This window comes from Lissotriton helveticus, chromosome 2_1 (assembly GCF_964261635.1).
Source record: "Lissotriton helveticus chromosome 2_1, aLisHel1.1, whole genome shotgun sequence".
NCBI classification, from domain to species: domain Eukaryota; kingdom Metazoa; phylum Chordata; class Amphibia; order Caudata; family Salamandridae; genus Lissotriton; species Lissotriton helveticus.
The window spans coordinates 788,479,187-788,502,855 of record NC_136059.1 but is presented as its reverse complement, the minus strand read 5'-3'; the positions used below and the strand labels follow the sequence as shown (position 1 = coordinate 788,502,855).

Sequence of the window (23,669 nt, the reverse complement as noted above, 5' to 3'; positions counted from 1 at the left end):
ATTGATGGGACCGTCTACTAATGACATTGAGGTACATGGGTAACCCGAATCCTTCAACTAAATAGGAAAAATAAAAAGCGTGGGTTGAGTAGTCTTGTGTTTCAGCTTTACGCTTATTAAGTTTAGCCCTCAGAAATTCGCCTTTAACCTCCTGTTTGGATAGAGTAATTACACTTGCAGGATCTTTACAAACATCCATATCATATAATTCACTAAAGGTAGAGATTACATACTTTAACCAAGGAATTTTGTAAGCTTTATCCAAATACAAACAGTCTTTAATAATTTCCTTAGTAAAGTTTGTTTCAGCCTTGGTCCAAATAGATCTCCATACCATTAAGGGTCTCAATCCAATTAGGTCGGCTATATAATCCATCCCTAGTTCTTTATGGGTAAGATCGGAAGATGCCGAGGTTGGAAGGTAAAGTAATCGTTTTAGGAATGCATTTTCCAATGCTTGCAGGTCCCTTGGAGACCAATATCCCCAAACCCTGAACCGTATAGTGCTATTGAAGCACATCTGTGTCTATAAATATTTAACATATCGGGAATCCGTCGGCTTCCCAGTTTGGTAGCAAAACGGAACACGCCTAGGGAGGCCTTCCCCACCCTTGCTTTAACATTATTTTGCTCTGGGGTCCAGGACCCTCCACTATTAAAGGTGATGCCCAGATAACAAAAATTATCTACAACCTCAATACGGTTTTCTTTGAAATGAAAAAGTTTAAGATGATTTACCTTCTTGCCGCACGCCATGATAAAAGTTTTGGAGTTGTTGATTTTGAGTTTCTTTCTCTGTATAAAATCATAAAAACAGTTCATAAGCTTTTGGAGGCCTATTGGAGTTCTTGAGAGTAGAACAGTATCATCGACGTAAAGCAACACCGGAATAGGTTGACCTCCAGCTTGCGGGGCGTCTGCTTGGACATTTTTTAATTCCTGCTCAATTGAATTAATAAAAAGGGAAAATAGCAGCGGGGCCAGGACACAACCCTGCCTAATACCAGATTTAACCTTGATCTTTGTAGTACATCCCCCTTCTGGTCCGTAACGGATCTGGGCTGATAAATTGGAATAAAGTCTTGCTAGAAAGTGAATAATGGCAGGGGGTGCACCCATATCAAGCAAGGTTATCCACAACAGGGTGTGATCCACTAGATCAAAGGCACTAGAAAGGTCCGCAAAACATAGGAATAAGGAACCCGGTTTGGCCTTAGTGTATTTTCCTACTAACAGATTTAGATTGATACACTGTTCTATTGTGCCAAGTCCCTCTCTAAAGCCATGTTGGGATGGTGCGAGGATATTATTATCTTCGGCCCATTCTTCCAGGCGTATCAATAGGACCCTGCTCATGATTTTAAGTAAGGAATCCAGAAGGGAGATAGGGCGGTAGTTCTTGGCCTCTCCTCTATCTCCCTTCTATTAGATTGGTATGATTATGGATTCACTCCACGTTGCCGGGGTGTTGTAGTCGACAGCGGCATTAAAAACTCTAGTCAATAGTGGGCTCCACAGGGCCAGGTCGTATTTATAGAGGTCGATCGGGACCCCGTCAGGTCCTGGGGCCTTCCCCCCTTTGCTGGTATTAATTGCCATGTCAACTTCATGAAGGGTAATTCCCAATGTCTGAGATGGAGTAATGGGGTTATTACAGGTATTATCTTGGATCTCCCTAATTGGGTCAAAAATCCCAGTAAAATGTAGAACCCAACTATCTTCACTTACTTGGGCAGTGAGGACTGGAAATTCTTCCTTCTGGAGGAATGGACTATTAATTGTGCTCCAGAACAGTTTACTATCCCGGAGCGCTGCGGCTTTATTCAGGTCATCCCAGGCTTGTTCTCTAAGTTCTTGTTTCCTACGCTTCAATTCAGTGTTGTATTTGGCTCTCAGAGTTTTAACCACTTCCCTATCTCTAGGGAGATTAGATAGAGCCATCTTGAGGGCTTTTAGCGCCAAAGTACAAGCTTGGTCGAACCAGCCTAGCGTTTCCCGTTTAGTTGTGCCCTTGTTATTGGTAAGGGATTTCTTGATTATAGTACCAAGTTCCTCAAAATCATTTATGGTACTTTCAGGAGGAGCCTCAATTGCGAGGCAGCGGGATATCACTTTGGTACCGGCTATCACCACTATGCGGTGTAGTTTCTCAGATTTTTTTACGCACCATTTAATACGTGTCCCGTTTTGCCTACATGGGGTGATGTCACCTACAACCCTACCGGAAAAAACAATTCTTGGTTGGTCTTTAATGTGCTAAATAACATTTGTGAGTGCCTGTGTTTATGCGTTAGCACATTAAAGCCAGACCTATTCGCTTTGCCACTTTTTTGTTGCGTTTGGCAGCTTATCTCTGGAATGGACTAATTGGGGATCTATTTAGGATTCAAAGGCCTTAACACGTCAAAATACAGTTTAGGACAATCTTTCCTGCCTAACCAGGTACTCACTATTGTGCAAGTCTGCTATTGTTAGGCCTTAGTGAATGCTTTGTGACACCATCGTTTTTGTGATTTTGCTCCATAAACATGTTTTCAGATACATTATTTTGGTTCATCTCGAAATTCATGCAAATTCATCTTTAAAAAAAACACTTGCAGAAAGACTATGAAACATATTTGCAATGCCAGTTCGCTCATATGATGACATTTTTAAATGTAGGGGCGTTTTTGTTTTTCTATTCCATCAATTTTGTTTTAAACACAAACCCTTAATGGTATACTTAATTTAAAAGCACAGCCGCACAGTTGTCAACACCTTGAGGATTAAAGTTAAGTGCCTTTTCAAGTGCCCAGTCTTGTTAGGATGCTACTTCTTGTCAAGAAAGGCGACCGTGAAATGTTCCAGACATGCCTCTGCCTGAGTACTTTAATTTTCAGACACCAACAAGGTCATGAAGCGAGCTGAGATGGGAATGAGAAAGGCAGCACACACATATTTTATATGAAATCTGTTTTGTGGGTTTCAGTGCTAAGAAAGGAAGGTCACCTTTTCATACCTGGGTTATATTCTGCTTGCAAACATGATGAATTCCTCCCTGTGTACAACCTGGCATGAAGGATGCTTATTTTTACATTCCAATAGGGCTTTGCTTAGATTTCGTACACTGATTTCAGGAGTGAATCATTGAAGGCAGACTCGTATTTACGTGGCTCAGAAGCAAAAGATAGTTCATTTTAAGGGCACCCCTCTAGCAGACATGCATAAGACTGAAATGTCATGGACGAGTCTTCTGCTTCACTCGCTCCAGACCTATATCTAGATTTTTATGTTTTTGCGTACTAAAAGCAAAAATAATATACACGTTTAGCTATCATAGATATTGTCAGCATTAATCTGTAGTGCTAAGTTCCTTACCTCAAGATCCTGAACAATGACAATATTCAATCCTTAGCACTTTAATATTTAAATTGTCTGATACTTAGAAAAAAAAGTAGAAAGACAAAAAGAAAACCTATGCAAATTTGTACTATGCCGTGTTTTTTTCTCCCTTTTTATAGTCTGGCATGACAGCACAACCATCGCCAGACAATTATGTGAGAATCACCCCAAGAGGGGTTTTTGACTACATCCAAATAGGAGCCCATGAGCACGTTTTGATTGGGCAGAAAGTGTGTGCTTCCACAAAAAAAAGTGCTTGTCTCCAGCACAGCTGTGATCATTTTATTTATTTATCCAGCTGCCTGAGCTTGAATTTTCAGGGGCCTACACATGACTTTGTAATGTCTTGGATAACTAGATCATTTATGTTTATTTTTTCTCTGGCAGAAGCACAGATGGAGGAGGACAGTCATAAGCCTACATAGATTTTTAGGTCTGGCTTGACAGTGCATATGGCACCTGACCTTTTAACCTACACCAATATTATTCTACAGATCTTTGCTTCCACACATAAATATATCCCCATGCTATATATTTGTAATGCTTCACATTACCCTACAACATTCCTTTAAAGCCAGACCTATTGGCTTTGCCAATGTTTGGGTGAGTCAACTACATGTAAGCAAACTTTAATCCAAAGGCATCTTTTCATTACAATTACGAAAAACCCAGAGGGATAAGTACATATCAAAACATTCACTAGCAGAAAAGGATCCACTTTAAAGACTTACAAAAAACCCTAGAAAAGTTACCATTATGCTGTAGAGTGATAAGTATCTGGCGCCAGAGCTGTGACATTATACCTTAGAAGGGCCTGCTTTCTACATGAGCATACTTGAAGTGCGGGGTCAATATAAGGAAAAGGAGTGTCTGAGAGGAGAATCCATGCAGGGAGATGTGGTGGAGTTTGGTGCAGATATACCTAGGCCCAACCCCAAAGGCTGTCCAGGACACAAGGCAGAGTGCATGGACCTGAATTTGATGCAGCATACAGGGGGCTTCTGATACGTGGTCCAACTTCCCCAGGTTATGTAGGATTCTGACCACTGTATTTTGATCTACCTGCAAACGTTGGATCAATACAAAAGGAAGTACGAGGTAGCAGATGTTACACTACTCCATTCTGAATTGACTTCCTGTACCCTCTGCTTGGGCTCTGGGATGGGGAAGTAGTAAAGGGAAGATTTTTTTTTTTTACAGCCTCAGCTGATGTTCACAGGAACGCAAAACCGAGATGACCTCATCTCAGCTGTTGCTCATATCCATACAGAAGCTAAGACTTTTTACCTGGAGCAGGTCTCTCTCTATACGGGAGAACTCAGGATTCCACAAACTGTCCTGACCTAATACAATTATTTCAGTCTTGTTGGCACTGAGCTTCATATAATTACTTCTCATACAGGCTTGGATGGCAGAAAGGCATCTCTTTGCCAGTACATGCTAAGACTTAACCTAGTACATTAAGCAGTACATTTAACATCTGAAAGAGACACGTTAGTGATAGATTCCTTACCTTAGAATATCCCCAGGCGTCAGACTGGATCCAGAAACTTTTTGCGTAGCAGTACCCTTGCACGTCGGTAGGCGTCGTCTGCAGCTCCGCGTCTGTCGTCTGCGTCGTGGGCGCCGTGATGATGTCGTCGGAGTACTTAGACTCCGCCTCCGCGTGCTGACGTCAGTTCTTCTTTTTTCCGCGCCAGCAGCGCAGATCCGGAAAAAGTGGTACCTTAGTCTTTTTTTACTAAACTTTTTTTATCTCTTTTGATTGTTCTTTTTCGAGTCTTCGACTCCGAACGGTGCCGGTAGGGATGCCAGGTTTTAAGCACTGTGAGGATTGCGACCGACTGATGTCGGTCACGGACCCTCACCGTCGGTGTCTCCACTGTCTCGGCGTCAACCACGAGGATAAGACCTGTTCCGACTGCCGGGCCCTGACTTCGAAAGCTAGGCGGGAGCGGTCCCGCAAGTGACTCGAACTCCGGCAGTCGGCGCCGCGCCGAGAGAGGTCCCGGTCCGGACAGAGGTCGAGGGACCGGTCGCGGGAGCGGAGCCATCATAACTCCGGGAGTCGACATCATTCCTCTGGGTCGAAGTCGTCAGGTAAGCACAAGAAGTCGAAGAGACGTCATCGCTCTTCCGACTCCCCCCGATGCTCACGCGACGCGGCCGGGTGTTCAGGTGACACCGCCCACGTGGCTCCGTCGGAGTCGCAGGCGCCGCGCCCGGCCCCATACCCTCCGGTCCCTGGGCCGCGCGCGCGACACAGGAGGAGATCGAGCGGTTCCTCATGGCCATGAGGTCCCTCACTCCCCCGGTGGGCTCCGCGGCGCCTTCGGGCCCAGCGGACCCGTCTGGGGGCCCTAGCGGGTCGTGGGCTCAGGCCCTGACGCCACAGAGTGCTTCGGCCTCGGCGCCGCCGGCGCCTTTGGGTCCGGCGCCGCTGGGCCCCACTGGATCCGGTTCCGGATCCGGGTCATCGCCGGTGGACCTCACGACCTCCCCGGCGCCGGTCCCTCAGGTGTCACCCCCGGGGCCGTCTTCGGGCGGCGCCGTCCCCGAGGCCTCCCTCGACTCGGCTCCGGCGCTCGGAGAGTTTACCTTTCATGAGCCGGCCCCATCATTTGACACCCCTGGGTACCAGGAGATGGGTGATGAGGGGGATTGGGAGGGGTCTGAGGACCCTCTGACACAGGAGTGTCAGTCCCAAGAGGACTGGACAGGTGAACTTTGGGATGCCAGTGGTCTGGACACATCACCTGACACTGGCTTTGTCTCCCCTCCTACCGTGGCTACGGAGGAGGGAGCTGCCTATAGTGTGGTGCTGACGCGGGCGGCCAAGGCCTTGGGCCTTGAACTCCCCGTCGCGGCCGTGAGGACTAACCTCCTCACTGAGGTCCTTAAACTGCAGTCAAGCTCGGCTGAGCCTCTGCTGCCATTTAATGAGGCCTTGACCGACGTTCTTTTGGGCACTTGGTCCAGGCCCGCTACAGGTTCGCCTGTAGATAGGAACGTGGCCAGATGCCACCGCCCGGCCCCGGGCGACCCTTGTTTCCTGTCCACCCACCCCACCCCTGAGAGCCTGGTGATCCAGGCCTCCAATTCTCAGACCGCATTCCCGTCGGCTCCGCCTGACAGGGAATCCAAGAGGTATGAGCAATACGGCAAGAAGGTATTCTCCTCCCTAAGTTTGGGACTGCGGTCTTCCAACACCGCATGCCTCTTGGGCCGCTACACCCACTCCCTGTGGGATACGGTCGCGGACGTGCTGCCAGAATGCCCGTTGGAGGTACGGGCTAAACTCGGCCAAGCCCTTGTGGAAGGCCGAGATGCGGCACGTTATTCTATTCGGTGTGGACTGGATACCACTGACTCACTGGGCAGAGCGATGGCAACGATGGTGGCGATTCGTCGCCATGCCTGGTTGAGATCCGCCAACTTCTCAGCTGATGTCCAGAATACACTCATGGACATGCCGTTTGATGGCTGTTGCCTTTTTGGCGACAAGGCAGACCATGCGCTTGAGCGCTTTAAGGACTCCAGGGCTACGGCCAAGTCCTTGGGCCTCTCGGCCCCGCGCAGCAATCGGCTGCCTTTCACTCCTTTCGTGGCCACGGAAGGGGTATACCCACACGTGCTGCCAGCCACGCGCCGCAGGGTAATACCCAACGCGGTGGCGGCCGTGGAAACCGCCGTGGCGGCGGTCGGGGACAGCGGCGAGGTCAGTCCACACCTTCCCCCGCAGCATCCGCCTCAAAACCCTCCTAGTCTGTGCTTTCAGGCCCATGTGTCGCCAGTGGGGGGCAGGGTTCGCCATCACCTCCTCCACTGGCACACTGTCACTTCGGACAGGTGGGTGCTGCAAATCGTCCGATGGGGCTACTCCCTCCCCTTCGAGACGACCACTCCAGCCATGCCACCGCAATGCCACCAAGTATCGGGGGATCATTTGCGACTTCTGCAGGTGGAAGTTACGGCCCTCTTGGCCAAGGGGGCCATCAAGCGCGTTCCTGGGCCAGAAGTAGGGTGTGGTTGTTACTCCCACTACTTTCTGGTACCCAAGAAGGGCGAAGGGGGCCTACGCCCTATCTTGGACATCCGGAACGTCAACCGCTTCCTCCGGAAGGAGAAGTTCAAAATGCTGACACTGGCTCAGGTCCTAGCTGCCCTGGACCCAGAAGACTGGATGGTAGCGTTGGACTTGCAGGACGCTTATTTCCACATCCCCGTCCTGCCGGCCCACCGGCGCTACCTGCAGTTCACAGTTGGCCATGAGCACTTTCAGTTTACCATGCTCCCCTTCGGCCTTACCAGCGCCCCACGGATGTTTACAAAGGTGATGGCGGTGGTCGCAGCTCATCTGCGCAGGTTAGGGGTTTCAGTCTTCCCCTACCTCGACGACTGGTTGTTGAAGGCAGGCTCGCTCCAGACAGTCGTCAGCCACCTCCAGACGACGGCAGACCTCCTGCATCAGCTGGGGTTCTCCATCAGTGTGCCGAAGTCACACCTGTGCCCCTCTCAGAAGCTCCTCTTCATCGGAGCGGTTCTCGACTCGGCGCAGTTTCGGGTTTATCCTCCCGAACAGCGGGTCCGGGATATTCAGGCTCTGATTCCACTCTTTCGGCCTTTATCCCGGGTCTCGGTCAGGTTGACGCTGCGGCTTCTGGGGCTGATGGCCTCCTGCATCCTTCTGGTGCATCACGCTCGGTGGCGGATGCGGGCTATGCAGTGGGACCTGAAGTTTCAGAGGGCCCAGCATCAGGGCAACCTTTCCGACCATGTTCTGATCTCGGAGGGCACTACAAGACAGCTGCAGTGGTGGCTCACGGACCGCGATTGGGTCAGCGGCAGATCCCTCTCCCTTCCCCAACCGGAGCACGTAGTTGTGACGGACGCGTCCCTCCAGGGCTGGGGAGGCCACATGGGAGAGGCGGAGATCAGAGGCCTCTGGTCTCCGGCGGAGTCCCGGCTCCATATCAACCTTTTAGAGCTGCGGGCGATTCGTCTAGCACTGAAGGCATTCCTCCCCTCTGTCCGGGGGAGTGTAGTGCAGGTGTTCACGGACAACACCACCGCCATGTGGTACTGCAACAAACAGGGCAGGGTGGGGTCGTGGACCCTTTGCCAGGAGGCTCTGCGCCTCTGGCAATGGCTGGAACATCAGGGCGTGACCCTGGTGGTTCAACACCTGGCAGGTTCTCTGAACGCCAGGGCGGACGAACTCAGCCGTCGGTGCATGATGGATCACGAATGGCGTCTGAACTCGGACGTGGCGCAAGGCCTCTTTCAGCGATGGAGAGAGCATTAGTTAGATCTATTCGCCACCGAAGAGAACGCGCAATGTCATCAGTTCTGCGCGTTGGAATTTCCAAGGCGGCACTCGCTTGGCGACGCTTTTCGTCACGTGTGGAGTTGCGGTCTGTTGTACGCCTTTTCGCCTATACCACTTCTGCCCAGAGTTCTGAAGAAGATCAAGCGTGACCGGGCACAAGTCATCCTTGTGGCTCCAGACTAGGCACGAAGGTACTGGTATCCAGAGCTACTCAGTATGTCAGTCGATCCCCCGGTTCGTCTGCCTCTTCAGGAGGACCTTCTGTCGCAGCAACAGGGGACGGTCCTCCACCCGAACCTGTCCAGTCTCCACCTCCATGCTTGGAGATTGAGCGGCGACAGTTGAGGCCATTTGACTTGCCTCCTGAAGTCTGTAATGTCATTCTGGCAGCCAGGCGTCCCTCCACAAAGTCGGTATACGCCTGCAGGTGGAACAGATTTGTGGCATGGTGCACAGCAAAGGCTGTGGATCCTCTTGCTGACCCTCTTTCAGAGGTTCTTCTCTTCCTTCTTTCTCTTGCCCAGCAGGGCTCTGCTCTGGGCACTGTCAAGGGCTACCTTTCTGCCCTTTCAGCCTTTCTAATGCTGCCTGATCAACCTTCTTTGTTCAAGTCCCCTATTGTAAATCGCTTTCTGAAGGGCATCACACACACGTTCCCTCCTGTTCCGTTTGTGATGCCTCAGTGGGACTTGAACCTTGTTCTTACGTTTCTGATGTGCTCCCTTTGAGCCACTTCACAACTGTCCTCTCCATCTTCTTACTTTGAAGCCATCTTTCCTGCCCAAGGTTGTAACGGCCTTCCACATCGGGCAGTCTTATCACCTTGCCCGCCTTCTTTCCGCCACCGCATCCCTCTAAAGAGGAAGAGCGGCTCCACCGTCTGGACCCAAAATGTGCGCTTTCATTCTATTTGGATCGCACACGCCAGTTCCGGGTGGATGACCAACTCTTTGTTGGTTACGTGGGCGCTAAGAAGGGAAAAGCGGTGCACAAGCGGACCATCTCTCAGTGGATCATCTTGTGTATCCAGGCATGTTACTCCTTGACTAAAAAGGAGCCCCCTGTTGGATTGCGGGCTCATTCCACCCGGGCCACGGCGACTACAACTGCCCTGGGCCGGGGAGTGCCCTTGCAGGACATTTGCCAGGCAGCTACGTGGGCCTCGCTGCACACGTTTGCAAGACACTGCTGTCTGGACAGTCAAGTCCGGAGGGATGGCTTCTTTGGCCATTCCATCCTCCAGGACTTTCTGGTGTGATTATTGGTTTGTAGACCCACCAGCAGGGTTGGTATTGCTGGGGTATCTATTCTAAGGTAAGGAATCTATCACTAACGTGTCTCTTTCAGATGCACAAGTTACTACTTGTGTAACGATATATCTGTAAGAGACATTAGTCAGTGATAGATTCCTTACCGACCCACCCATCCTCTCCGTCTGCGAACCGATATCTAGGGTTAAGGTCATCCCCTTTCCGGGCCCTAGTTTCAATGTCACCAGTGTTGGTTTTTAACATGGCTCGGCGCTTCTGGCGCGGAAAAGCTGTGTCTAAGAACTGACGTCAGCACGCGGAGGCGGCGTCTAAGTACTCCGACGACGTCTTCACGGCGCCCACGACGCCGACGACAGACGCGGATCCGCAGACGACGCCTACCGACGCGCAAGGGTACTGCTATGCAAAATGTTTCCGGATCCAGTCTGACGCCTGGGGATATTCTAAGGTAAGGAATCTATCACTAACTAATGTCTCTTACAGATATATCGTTACACAAGTAGTAACTTGTGCAATAGGTCTGCCTATACATAGACCTCCAAGTATTGTCTTAAAATCTTTACAAACAAGTTCTCTTTTCTCTTGCTAAGAATGTGACGAGTTCTATTGATATGATTTTTGACATACATTACGTCCTCTACGTAAAATATTCACAAATATACTCTCTCATTACAAACTTGTTTGCCACTCAAACTCGTTTTTGATCCAGAGCCTGAAGAATTGCATTTCTTAGTTTCCTTAAGATCGTTGACTGCATCATTCTTCATTCCAATCTCCTGGAAGTAATAATACTCCTGGGAGTTTGAAGCTTGGAAAGTTTCATAGTGTATTTAAATATTTGAAATCCCATCTGTAATGTTTTTTAGCGTGAACTGTGTGTATTAAATACTGTCAAAACATACAATCCCTCTACATCTCGGTAGGCCCAGCGGTGCTGACTCAGAACTATAGTAACGATAAACAGCACCACAAATTCAAAGTAAGCATGAGTCTGCCACAGAAATCGCCATAGAAGTCACTACGGCTAACAGAGCCAAATGAAGAAAGTAAGAGCTGAGAGAAAAGGGAATGAAGTGCACACAAGAAGCTAACCTTCAAATCCCAACACTCCCTCCCCCTCCAGAGGAGTTAATCCTAAGCCCACACCACCCAGGAGGCCAGTTGTGCCTTGCCCATCCACACACCTCCTCAAGACATAAACATTCTGTCAACAAAAAATCAACCATAGTCGTGGCTTTGATTGCTAAGGAGCACCTAGCAGAATCCACATTTGAAAACACGTATTTTACTATTATGATCGACTCTTAGCTTCATGATGAACCCACTTAGTCCTTTTGCTTTCAAGTCCTGCTTAATACTTTGCAGGGCCTTCTTTGTTTTCACTTCCTTGTGCTGTATGGCCTCTCAGAGGATGAGATCCATCCATTCCATTGTGTTAATCACTATCATCGGCTTTCTGGTAAAGGGCCTAGGTTCTTCCCACCATTTCTTTCATTTCTCCTGATGGTGTGGCAACAAGACAGTACATAGGCTTATCTGTAGCACTTCTGCAGGCACATCTGCTGGGAGATCGATTATACCAAACAGAAGGATACAACACATCTACCCCTTATAGAGACAACAAAAAATACAATGGACGTAAGCTGGTAAAATCCTCAGGCAATACGTTGTACAATGTATCAATATCATTCCAAAGAAATAAACAGAAGAGGTCAAACAGACAACCCAAAACTTCTCTGCTCATCCATCAGGGGAAACTACTACACGTTCCCTTCCACAACACTTTAGATTTCTTGGCAGGACCAGGAACACAAAACGCCCTCTACTGCTCACACTACGAGGAAAACCAACTTTCATGTTCCCCTCACAACACAAATTCACATGAGTAGGACCGAGGAACACAAATGCCCTCTGCTGCTCATACTTCGGGGGAAACTAACTCCACGTTCCCCACACAACACAAATTCATTTAAGCAGGACCAGAGAACTAACACTGACCCTATACTGTATAATATCAAGATCCGAAACACTCCCTTCTCCTCCCTACTGCCTCCAGACAGGACCAGGGGTAAAAGTCACAGACACACTACACCCCCTGCTGCATTCACACAGGACTAGGGCTACTCCTACCCTCTACTGCATTACAGCTAAATATGCATTGCAGGACCAGGGACCGAACATTCAACACACACTCCCCCTTCTGCATACACAACAGAACCGGGGAGAATACTCAACACGACCCCAACATTTCACTCAACACAAAACCCCTTCTGCATACACAACAGGACCGGGGAGAGAATTAAAAACATATACTCTGGTAACAACCCAAGGAGCCACCACCTGTTAACGACCTCTGACACGAACATCATACCCAGAGTGTCGCTCTCATGTATGTCGACACTGGTTAATAAACGTACATGAAGTCTCAATGTTTCTGCAACTAACTGGTTCCACTGTTGCACAAATTTCCCCTCCGGGCCACTAACCATCCTCACAGAATGCGGATTGCACCTGCCAGCCACATTCTGGACTTCCAGTCAACCAGACAACAAAGCTTGCCACCCACCAGGAATAGCGGCATCACAGTCACTCACTGTCCATTAAATGTGCCACTTCACATTAAATCTGGGAATGGTGTATTGCTCCAATGTACCACCGTGTGCCACTCTCTTGTATATTTGCCTCAAATTATCTCTGTTAACTGCCAACTACAGGGAAACAAACGAATGCTATGAATTACACACTGTAAGCTCTTTTCTATATAGAAATCCCTGATCCAAGATAGCGTCCTCACGTCAGCGTGATGTCGTCATTGCGAAGTCATGCCCATGTTGCCTGGGGTTGCGTTATTGTCAGCACTCAGTCTGCTAGCCAAAATGAAGATGACATGAGCGCTCCACTGCACCACGGTGTTCATGACCGCAACAAAGAAGACCTCTCGCTCAAGCGGGTTCTTCTCAGCTTGTTCCAAGGCACGCGGTCGCCACGGAAGGCGTCTCCTTGCTTGAGCCAACAGTAAGCCTCAGAATAGTGTGTGCACCTCCCCGGGTTTCTTTTCCTAAAAATAACCCTGTACCTCCGTGTGCGATGAATGCCACCGAAATGCCTCAGGGATTTGGTCGGCTGCCTAAATCCTCAGCGGTCATCCATATGGGTATCCATCAGTCAAAATCTGCTCACATGCATGGGTCCTCAGGGTAATTGGTGGTGTGGCTGGTCTCCAATAGTCCTCAAGATTCCAATTGAATGGTACAAATTCACTTAAATGCTGCCAATTCACTTAAATAACAGATACACATCCAAAATTAGGCTTGTCTGTGGGCTGTCTGGTGTAAAGGACACTGGTGAGGCTCCCCGGGTGTTTGTTTCCTTCCAGCTTCAATTTTTTTTTATTTTGGTCTTCCTCCTATTTTTTTCTGTAGATTCAGTTTCTCTTTACTTTCTTCCACACGCCGTTCTCCAGTCGTTGCCAGTGTTGTAGCAAAGGAAGCCACATAGTCAGGTCATGTAGATATGATTGTAGGTTTATTCTTCAAGTTATGTCTTCAGTTCAAAGCATGGGCGTAGCTTTGTGGGGGTGTTTAGGGTGCTAGACCCCCCTAATTAATATATTTTCTGATGAATACTTGAGTACAGGAGACTTCAGTTTGGTATGGTGAGGTGTCTGTTGGACTTAACTTCGGATTTTTGGATGCACATACTGACAAAAACACATGCTCTCTCTCATCTCTGTTTTGAAAGTCCTAAAATGATTTGATTATTTCACAAACTATTGTGTTTTTATCACCTAGTACTCCCACCAACCCACATTCCTCTCCCTTTCCACTACCCTTAAGCCCCTCTTCCAAACACCAACACTCTCAACATTCCAGTGACCTCACACTCTGGCTGAGCAGCAGGGAAGAGAACATCAATGGGGAGGGTGCATTATACCAAACAGTAAGATATAACAGACTGCATCTCTCGTACCTGCATTTCAGTATCTGCATTTTACCTCTCTGGTGCTTTGAACCTGCACTTTGCTGTATCAGTGTGTTTTCTGACGAAAACATCATTCTCAACAGATTATGCACTTTTTACGCACAGCCATTCCCTCTGTGAAACTTTATTCCCCTACGTCAGATTGTAGGGTGTTTAATGAGAGCAAGAGTGCCTGTTCTCCTGCATTTAGTTGTACTCCATTAGGTAAGGTGGTCCTTCAGTAGTGTCTCTCATACCAGAACTCAGGGCAGTCCCTCACGCCACCAAATAAATCGTCCTTTTCCCTCTTCTTCACTGCTGTGCTTTCTCAGGACTTAATGGAGCATGTGGCCGCAGACAACATATCACCACCACAAGATACCCTCTCTCAGATGTCAGAATCTGAAGAGTTACCAAGTTGGGTCTGTAGACAGGACAATGCCTCTGATGGGATGTTTGTAGTCGGAACTCTCTTCTCCTTTGGTTGGGAAGCGAGTGCCTCACTGGGAACAGTACTCCTCTGGCTTGTCCTTTCCTGGGATGTCCTCCTCCAGACAGCCACTAATGTGATGCTACTGCCATCTCTGTATTCCTATACCTTGGGGGTCTCTGAACTACTTAGTTGCTGGTGCTCCATCATCTGCTCCCTGTCTCTTATGTGAGTGAGCAGCTGCAAGGAGGTTGTGGTGATTGAAACATCTTCCTCCGCACAGATGCATCTCTGTGTTTAGGGCTGAAGAAATTGAAGGCCTCCAGAAAGGTATCACCACCACATTAATGCAGTGTTGCACAACCCACCCCGGTATGGAGACAGTTCAAAGATTTTGAGCCTAGCAAAGAGCCCCAAAGATCCATGACCATTGTAGTGCCTGCTGGCTCCACCCGCTATAATGTTTGTAAACATTTTTATAAAAATGTTCGATACCAGTTACGCTCATCTTTTTGCTGCCATTCCACTCTTGTGCCCTTTTCTCACACCCCTTAGACTTTTCCTCCGCCACATCACATAAGAAGTTCACACTGAGGCCCACGTGTTGTGTTGTCTCCTGTAGTGTTTTGAGGTGTACTTTGCCTGCGTCATATTTTATGGGATATGAAATGGTTTAGAGACGTATGTGTTTTGGGATTGGTGGCTGTATCCTGCCCTGTTGCTACCTTGGTTGCTTCTGGGTGGATGCTCGACAGCATGCAAGATGTAGGTCCAAAGTGCTTCACTGGTCAATTGCGGAATGTCTTCGACCTGTTTCTAGGTATCACACTGAAGCAAACAGCCCTTCTGGCTCCAGAAAAATCAACGTTTAGGCAGAACTTAACCAGCTTCAGATGAGCCAGTGAACCCGCAGAGTAGTACCCCGCATACCTACTATATTGATTGCGCTTCAGATAAAGTTTATTACTCAATGAGCTCATCTAAAGTGCATGTTTGGTTAACCTGTTCATAGACTTTGGAGTGTGACTCCTCAGCCGCCTGTGATTGCCAGCCTTTGAACCTGCAGTCACAAAATGGTGGAATGAGATTGTTGTCTGACTTAGGATGGAGGCCATACTTGTGCCTGGGGGATTGAGTGATGGTAACTAGTTCTAATCTCCTGTTTCTTTCTCCCTCCTCAGTGAACAGTGCATAGAAGCATACGAGTTGCTGCTTGCTTTGGCAGAAAGTGAACAGAGTTTGATTCTTGGACAGTTCCGGGCTGCTGGTGTTGGGTCCATGGGTAAGTACACCATGTACCGCTCTGTGTGCTCTGTTTGGCTGCAGACATTCTTTGTTTTATTACCGTGGGTGTTTCACTACCTTTCTTCAGCTTGGGGTGGTACCTAGCTGAAAAGCCAGGAGGGATTTTGATTTTCTGTCGCTTCTTATAAGATGTCTGACAGGTTTAATAATTGGATTTCTTTTACCCTTTGAAAATCGAGAGACACAAGATAATATATTTCTGAGAAGTACTATCTGTTTTTCGTTGACTGTATTACCGTCAACAGCACAGGCTTGAATCAAGCTTGAAACAAATATACCTGCAAATCCAAAACAAAACATTAGATCACAATGTCATTTTAGCACCGTGTCGTTTTATTTCTGAGTATTAAAGATTTCATGCACTGATTTGTTTTTAGAATGTGGGAGAGTTTCTGTGAGAGAAATCGAATATCCAGTCAATTAAGCATTTTTAATTGTTTTACTGTGTGTTTGTGACCTTGAATGGGCGCAGCTCTTGCTTATAACGGGGAGCTTCGCTGATGCTACTACGTGAACTGTGCGAGAGCTTGCATGTGTGTGGTGGCCCCAGCCCTGGAGCTAGTGGCGGCCTAGTCTAGTGCTTTACTAAACAGAGGTAAAAGGCATTAACAAACAGCGCCACGCCAGACTTCCGCCATATCACTTATTGTTTTCCTTCTTCTGTCTGCTGTGCTAGGCCATTGAATGTGTGACAGTCCTTTTACTGCCTGATAAATGTTTGACAGCAATGGAGACTGTCTCAGAAATGTATGGGTACAGTGAAAAGGGATTTGTTTCTCCCGTCCCAAATATGTGACCATCATCTCTCACCTCGTGAGCTTCCTGTCAGAAGAGGTCTTTACGCAGATATCTTTTTGGAAGTGCAGGAATCTAAACAGATGGCTGAGCAGTATGTCTTGCTCCCCATGTACAGCTCGATGTGTGTAGCCTAAATCTTCAGTCTCATGTTCCAAGGTACAGTAGCGCCAGGCAGCATAATCTGTGGACAGCTCTAACGATAAATGTCGAACTCATACATACTGGTGTTCAAGCGACATCTTTCTCTCTTTGCCACCTTTTTCCTATTGTTCTTATTTATTTCCTTCATCTTTCTCCCTATTCTGCCTTTCTCTCTCTTCTTTTGGGCCAAACTAAGTAAAAGGAACCAGCTCCATCCCAAAAAATGACTGCCAGTTCCAACCACGTGCAACCATCAGCACAAATTAAACACTGACTTCAGCCCGTGGAAACCCCTGTGCTCAAGCATAGTGTCTTGAACTTGAAGTGAACCCGTTATGCCACATAAAGCCAAGTCAGAGGGCTTCTGATCTTTAGTTGGCATGAGGAGCGAGTGCATGGCAGCTGTAATGTGGAGAATCACAACAGGGACAATTGATTGGTGCTCCCAAGCATCAGTCTCTGCATCTGCACCAATAAAACGGTAATCTGGCGTTCTTGTGGAGAGCTTCTTGCAGAGTTCTTGAACATATGAAAGAGCAGCCATCTTTAACCTTGGTTTTCAAAAAGATAAAGATGAAGGTATGTTTGTCCCTTGGCAGCAAACTCCAGTCAACTTGAGCTCTTTTATTAGGCTGCAGTAGTTGAGCGAGCTACATCCAAATTATTCGGTTACCCTAATGAAGACCACAACACCCCAAGCAGTAAAGCCTCTCTTCTTTTTCATTGGTTAATGGGCTGACAGATTGCTCTCCGCTAATCAGAGAGCAGCATCCTCAAATTCACACTTGCTCCAGTGCCAAAGAAGTAAGCACCTTGGAAGGAAGAATCTGCTCCTTGTGATTTTTGGTTGGTTGTTAGATCTTCACATTGCATGTGTTTGGACACATTACTGATGTATCCTCAGATTGCCTGCGGTCTGGGGTTGGTTGGAATGACACAGCATTAACGAAAACTTTGGATATTCTGTCCAGAAGAGCCCATACTTTGTTTTACATAATAATGAAACCTATTTTGCAGTCTTGTCTACATAGTGCATAATATAATTTGTATTGATGTATTAATATATTCATATTGGAACTGAAATGCATTCATGTTTGTGGTAGGAAAAATTCTTGAAACCTGGTAAACAGACTTCCCTATTCCTGCAGCAATTTTCTGGTAGATTTTAGAGGTATTTATATTGCTGTGTATGCCTTATGTGAGTGAAATATTCTCCTCTTATCTGTCAAGCCAATTCTGATGTCAAACTTTGTCTCTAATCAAGGCATTCTCCAAATTGTGAGATAGATATACTTTCTGTTCCTGAAAATCTCCTTAAATCCCACATTGGTCTCCCATTCAACACTCCCTGTTCTAGTGATCCAGCGGCCTATAGGAAATATGCCATAGGCAACGCTACCCAACTCCACAATACCTATTTACCACAAATTATTCATAAGGCCCATAAACTAACATGACATATTATGACCAACTGAATCATGTGACTTAATTAACCTATTCACAAAATATATACATTTATATACAACTGCAGTAATACGGTAACATCATACCTTAACAAACCCTATGATTAATTAAGCCACTGTGACGATTAAATCTGCTAACGGTAACCTAAACTCATGAAATAACAAGGCCAGCTTGAAATTCAAAGTTTTGTTTTATTAGCTTATATTTTGAAAAATGCATTAGGATTTTTATTAAGCATTTTTATTAAAAACTTTGCAATTTGATAATGACAGTTTCAAGTAAGTTTTTAAAGCATAGTTTTAATAGAAAATAGCAGTTTGGCATCATTAAAATTCTAAGTTTCTGACTACTCTTGCTATGTAATGAATAAAGGATAAAATTCTTTAGAGTTCTAAAAGTCTCTTACGTGCTCCAAGAGAAGTCCGGCAGCATAACACTCCCATCTAAAGGTCAGCAAGAAGCAGCCGCCTCTTCCCCGGGGGAAGAGTTTTTATACCTTTCTACGCTAAACTAATCTATGAAAACGTATAATTTTTCTGCTCAAGTTGGAGTCCGATTGGCTGTCAAATGGCAGACCATCATGTCATCACATTTTCTGAACCTTAGTTCCGTCTTTTTCTTAGAGTCCATTGTCCTTTGCTTTTCGAGTTACGAGGCTTCCTTTAGTTTGCAACATTATAGTTCATAACTTCCTCAGCTTGTCCTACTCCTCTGCCGGTTCCTGGCCTTGGCCTTGTTTGACTAAAGAAAACAGTCAATTCGTCATGTTTCACTTTTGTTGCAATAATGACTCCAACAGGGGAATCGACCACATTTTGGACTCTTGCTTTTCTCCGAGCAGAATTTTTCCCAATCATGAATGCATTAGGCCTCAAAAACGCTTTTCACGTTAACTAGTATATAAACAAACATAAAAGAATAATTAATGCAAGAAATGAAATTTGTTCTGTTACCCACCCATCACCACTAATAATTAACCCATTTAGTCTATATTACCTAGCTGAAGCAAACAAATAAAGCAGCATTTATATCTACCATTCTTCACTTAGTCCAGCAGGATTCTCCGCATATCTGTATGAATAAAAGACACCACGTAGACAAAAGCATACTTAAAATAAGCACATGCCATTAATTAAATAGCCGCTATTAATAAAACAAATAGACAAACAAACAAAGTTAATTAATTAGTTTTTTCATAAACATACTTGCTGCAACATAAAACATATAATGTTATACCCATGTATTCGTGTGTGCAACTTTAATCTAGGTTGAATTAATAAACACAAAACACACATCATTATTAATGTTATTAATCGTCTATGGAAGTGTAACTTCACGAGTTTAAATGAATGCATTTCTGAAACTCGCTCCATCAACTCCCTCATCTGGTGATTTCCAAATCACCACACCACACCCAATTTAGCAAATTTTATCTAGAATGAACATGATTTGGTTTCACTGTGTTAGTATTTCTAAAGATTTGTTTCAGCTGTTTCTTTGCAACTATCATATTGTGCTCTACGAAATTCTTCCAGCTCTATCTCTTTCTCCTGTTCCTTTCTGATTTTGTAAATTCTTCTCTTTTCTTTCATGTACTTCTTCCTCTTATGTAACATACAACTGATCTTTATCAAAATTATCACAAAAATTATTACAAACAAAGGTGTTAAAATCTTGCCACCAATTTCTTGAAACCAGGTTTTAATAGCCTGAAATCTTTTGGAAAGACGTTCTGAAAAATCATCTTCTTCTAATGGGACTATTTCCGAATGCATCTCTGTGATGTTCTTAATGTACATTTCAATGTTTTTGCTTTCGTCTGGGATATATGTACAACAATGTTGGACATGCAAAATGCCACAGACTCCTCCCTCTTTTGCTAGGAGTATATCCAGGGCAAGGCGATCTTGCATCACCATCAATCTGATTGCAATGACCTCAGTATCTACTAATTTGAAGCCACCAGCTGTGTCAGTTGATAACCTGTCAACTATTGTGGACAATTTTCTGATTCTACCTGCATTCAAGGTAACACCTACTAAAGGTATCACTGCTTCAAAAATGTCTCCTAAAATCTCTGAGAAACTTTCTCTTTTGTATCTGTTCACATGATTATTGATTTCAAAGGAACCTTCTGCATTTCTGTCAACGTGAAAAATCTTTGGGAACACAAGACCTACAAAGCATGTCCCATACCAATGGTCCGGGAGATTATAATAGGCTTTGTCTCCACAGACAAAATAAATTCCAGGAAAAATTGGGTCTTTGCCACCTTTGAATCCCCAACCCCCCCATGATCTGATAAGTATCTTCATAATTGCTAGCTCCTACAAAATAATTATCAAAAAGTGTGTTATCTCTTCTAATGCAAAGCTTGCCACTAATTGGTTTATCTATGTGAATTGCAACATTATCAAAAGATTTGCCATTAAACGTTTCATCCTCCTTCTGCCAAAATTTGGATTTGGTCTGTTTGACCATCTCATTTCTTTTATAAATTGCCCTCCTTTCCTCAACAAGATTCAGGAAAGTCTTTTCTTCAGTTCTTAATTTACAAGTTAAATTATTTCTGTAAGCATATTCATAGGTAAGTTCATTAGTAACTAAAAAGAATTCCCTCATCTGTTTAGCTTGTTTGTGTTTATTTAAAGCTTTCTCAACTTTCAAATTAGCAAAAATGTCATCGTAATTGGAATAGTAGTACTCCAAACGACCTGTCTGATAAAATAAGCTAGCTATTACACTACAACTCATGCCATAAGTAAGAGGAAGCATATTGTATGTCACTCCCTCAGAAACAGAAGCTGGCAACTTTACACAGATATAACAATCTTTGACACTCATAATCTTAACATATTCACCTAAAAGTCTTGAAAAAGTATTGCTAGAAAAATCACTAACAGACCTGTCTTGATGAGCCTCTGGTCTGTGATCAATAACTTTGTTATCTTTGTTTGTTGCACTATGTTTGTTATGACTAACCAAAGCTTTGCTTGTCATATTGACCTTGTACATCTCCTTATCGATCCCGAAAGGAAAGATGACAGCTAAGACTAACCAGAGCAGAATTAATATGAGCATACATATCAGAGTCATCTTGCAGCAATTTTTAAGAATGGAACATTTCGAGGTACTACGTTTCAGAACTAAAGGCATTTTCACTAGCTTTATCACAGAAAAAGAAAACAAAATTTTTAAAATATGTCTAAATGTAAAACCTAAAATTTAAACAGCCCCCTTTTTAAAATATATATATTTTTTTGATCCTCTAACAACTTTTCTTCGACCTTGCGTCACAAATTATTTTTCCAGCTAAACACAATTTCTTCGACCTAGTGTCACCTAACACAATTTCTTCAGCCTTATGCCAGAAAAAACAAAAATCTAAATTCTAAATGATTAGTACTTCAATCATTGTCACTGTAATCCTCAATTTCTTCCTGACCGCTACTATGTATCTCAACTACAGGTGGAATGATAATATAAGCCCACTCAGGAGACTTATATTTCTGGTTTGGCTTTAAAACTCTCTTTGTTTTTCTAGAGATAACTTCTATTTTCTTTTCTACTTCTGCTTTCTTTTCTGGATCTTCCTGACTAGTAATCTCATTCACTTGTTCTTTTGATCTATTTATTAATTTGTATCTCAATCCCCCTTTTTCATTTGGCCAAATATCAACTTTTCTCAGAATTTTCTTCTTTGGCTCAGTCACATTCGATTCATTTTTCCAAGATCTCTTTCTTAATTTACTTATTTGCAAATCTTCATCACTCTCTCCAGAGTCACTGTCAGAAATTCTAATTCTTGACTCAGGCGCTTCTTTACTCGGCAGCTTCACTCCGTTAGGAACTTTACTTTCCTCACTGGTACTCGGTAATTCGTCCTCTTCTTCTATTACCTTCAACTTCCCAGCTTCAGATTTCTTATTCCTGCTTTCAGAGTTTCTTTTCTGCTTTTCAATACTCTCCTGGTCTTCCTTTTGATCCTGATCAGACTCTTTAGTTTCTTTTGTTTCTCTTCCAGATTCTTCTGCTATTTCTTTTTCTAGCAGATCTTCATCCTCAGAGTTTACAACAATGACTTCTAAATCTTTTTCAATCAATTCTTCATATACTGATGTCTTTTCCAGATGTCGACCTTCCTGTCGATCTTCAATATCTGGATTTTCTTCAGCTTCTTCTTCAGAATCTGAATCATCTGTTGTTTCACTCTCTTCATCAGAGTTTTCAGGTGTAGGTATAGGTATAGTATGACTAGGATGAATCCATCTTTTTATACCTCTACACTTCACTGTATTTGTTGTCACAAGTATCACCTGTGTCGGTTTCTGCCACCTGGGTACCAGACAGTTCCTTCTTCGGTGAACCTTTGTCCTCACCCAATCTCCAGGTCTCAGATCATGTGTTTGCACTTTATCTCTTGACTGTACTTCCGTTCCCACCTGATTAGACACAGAAGTCACGACGTCAGACAGCTTCTTACAGTATTCCAAAATTGCACTGTCATTAATGCTCAACAGTTTTCCCACTGGTATAAATGCTTGTCTCGTGACTCTGCCCATGAGTATATCATGTGGACTTAACCCTGTCTTTTTATCTGGTGTACTTCTTAGAGTCATCAAAACAAGTGGAAGAGCATCTGTCCACTTTATACCTGTAGCTAGACACATTTTCCCTATTCTGTTTTTGATCGTTCCATTTATTTGCTCTACAACTCCAGATGCTTCTGGTCTGTATGCACAGTGCAACTTCTGCTCAATGTGTAATGCTTCACAAATCAATTTCAGCAATCTGTTATCAAAATGACCTCCTCTATCACTTTCAATAGTGACAGGAAATCCGTATCTTGGTATAATCTCTCTCAAAAGCAATTTTGCTACAGTAATTGAATCACTGTGACGTGTGGGAAATGCTTCTACCCACCTTGAAAACAAACAAACAATCACCAAAATATATTGTAGCCTATTGTGTTTGGGCATTTCAATGAAATCCATCTGCAACCTGGTAAAAGGACCACCCTCCCGTCCTATGATTCCAGTTCCCACAACTGTCTTTCTGTTTGGGTTCATTTGTTGGCTAGTCAAACATCTCTTGAAGATGGCCTGGTGCCTGAGGACCACCAGGACTCCAGCACGCACAACAAAATTTAAATACTCCTTTTGTCCGAATATAATACACTTTATATCTTATCTCTCATCAAAAAAGTTCAAAACATTTCAATCATCATCTGTTGATCATCAATAAATCACAGGAAAATCATTTAGAGTTTGCATTTCGATCAAATACACAAATCATATCAATAAATCACAAAATTATTAGAAACAAATCAATGAACACCCAATGCATTTCGGGGCCACGCCCCTTCGTCAGGGGTCTATTGGAGAGAAAAGAAAAAGAAGAGAAAAAAAAAGAAGAAACCTTATTACTTTTGATGTCTAGGAGGGTAAGTATAAATGATGCTAAAAACTCTTATTGGCGTAAAGCTTACCTAGTTGTATTGATTTGTTTGCAGTCACTACATAGTATAGTGCTTATGTCTGGTTTAGTCTTCTGCTCATTATGTCTGCAAAAGATAATCTAAATTACTCAC

General features: G+C 44.8%; 1 protein-coding gene across 3 annotated transcripts in view; it reads left to right on the top strand.

The window, feature by feature from the left end:
- Positions 1-23,669, top strand: part of MCC (MCC regulator of Wnt signaling pathway) — a 1,512,525-nt gene that overhangs the window by 1,246,692 nt on the left and 242,164 nt on the right. For all 3 annotated transcript variants that reach the window (XM_078675515.1, XM_078675517.1, XM_078675516.1), the window contains one exon: positions 15,553-15,653. In XM_078675515.1, coding sequence (XP_078531641.1) covers positions 15,553-15,653 — 101 coding nt within the window. The remainder of the gene's footprint in view (positions 1-15,552; positions 15,654-23,669) is intronic.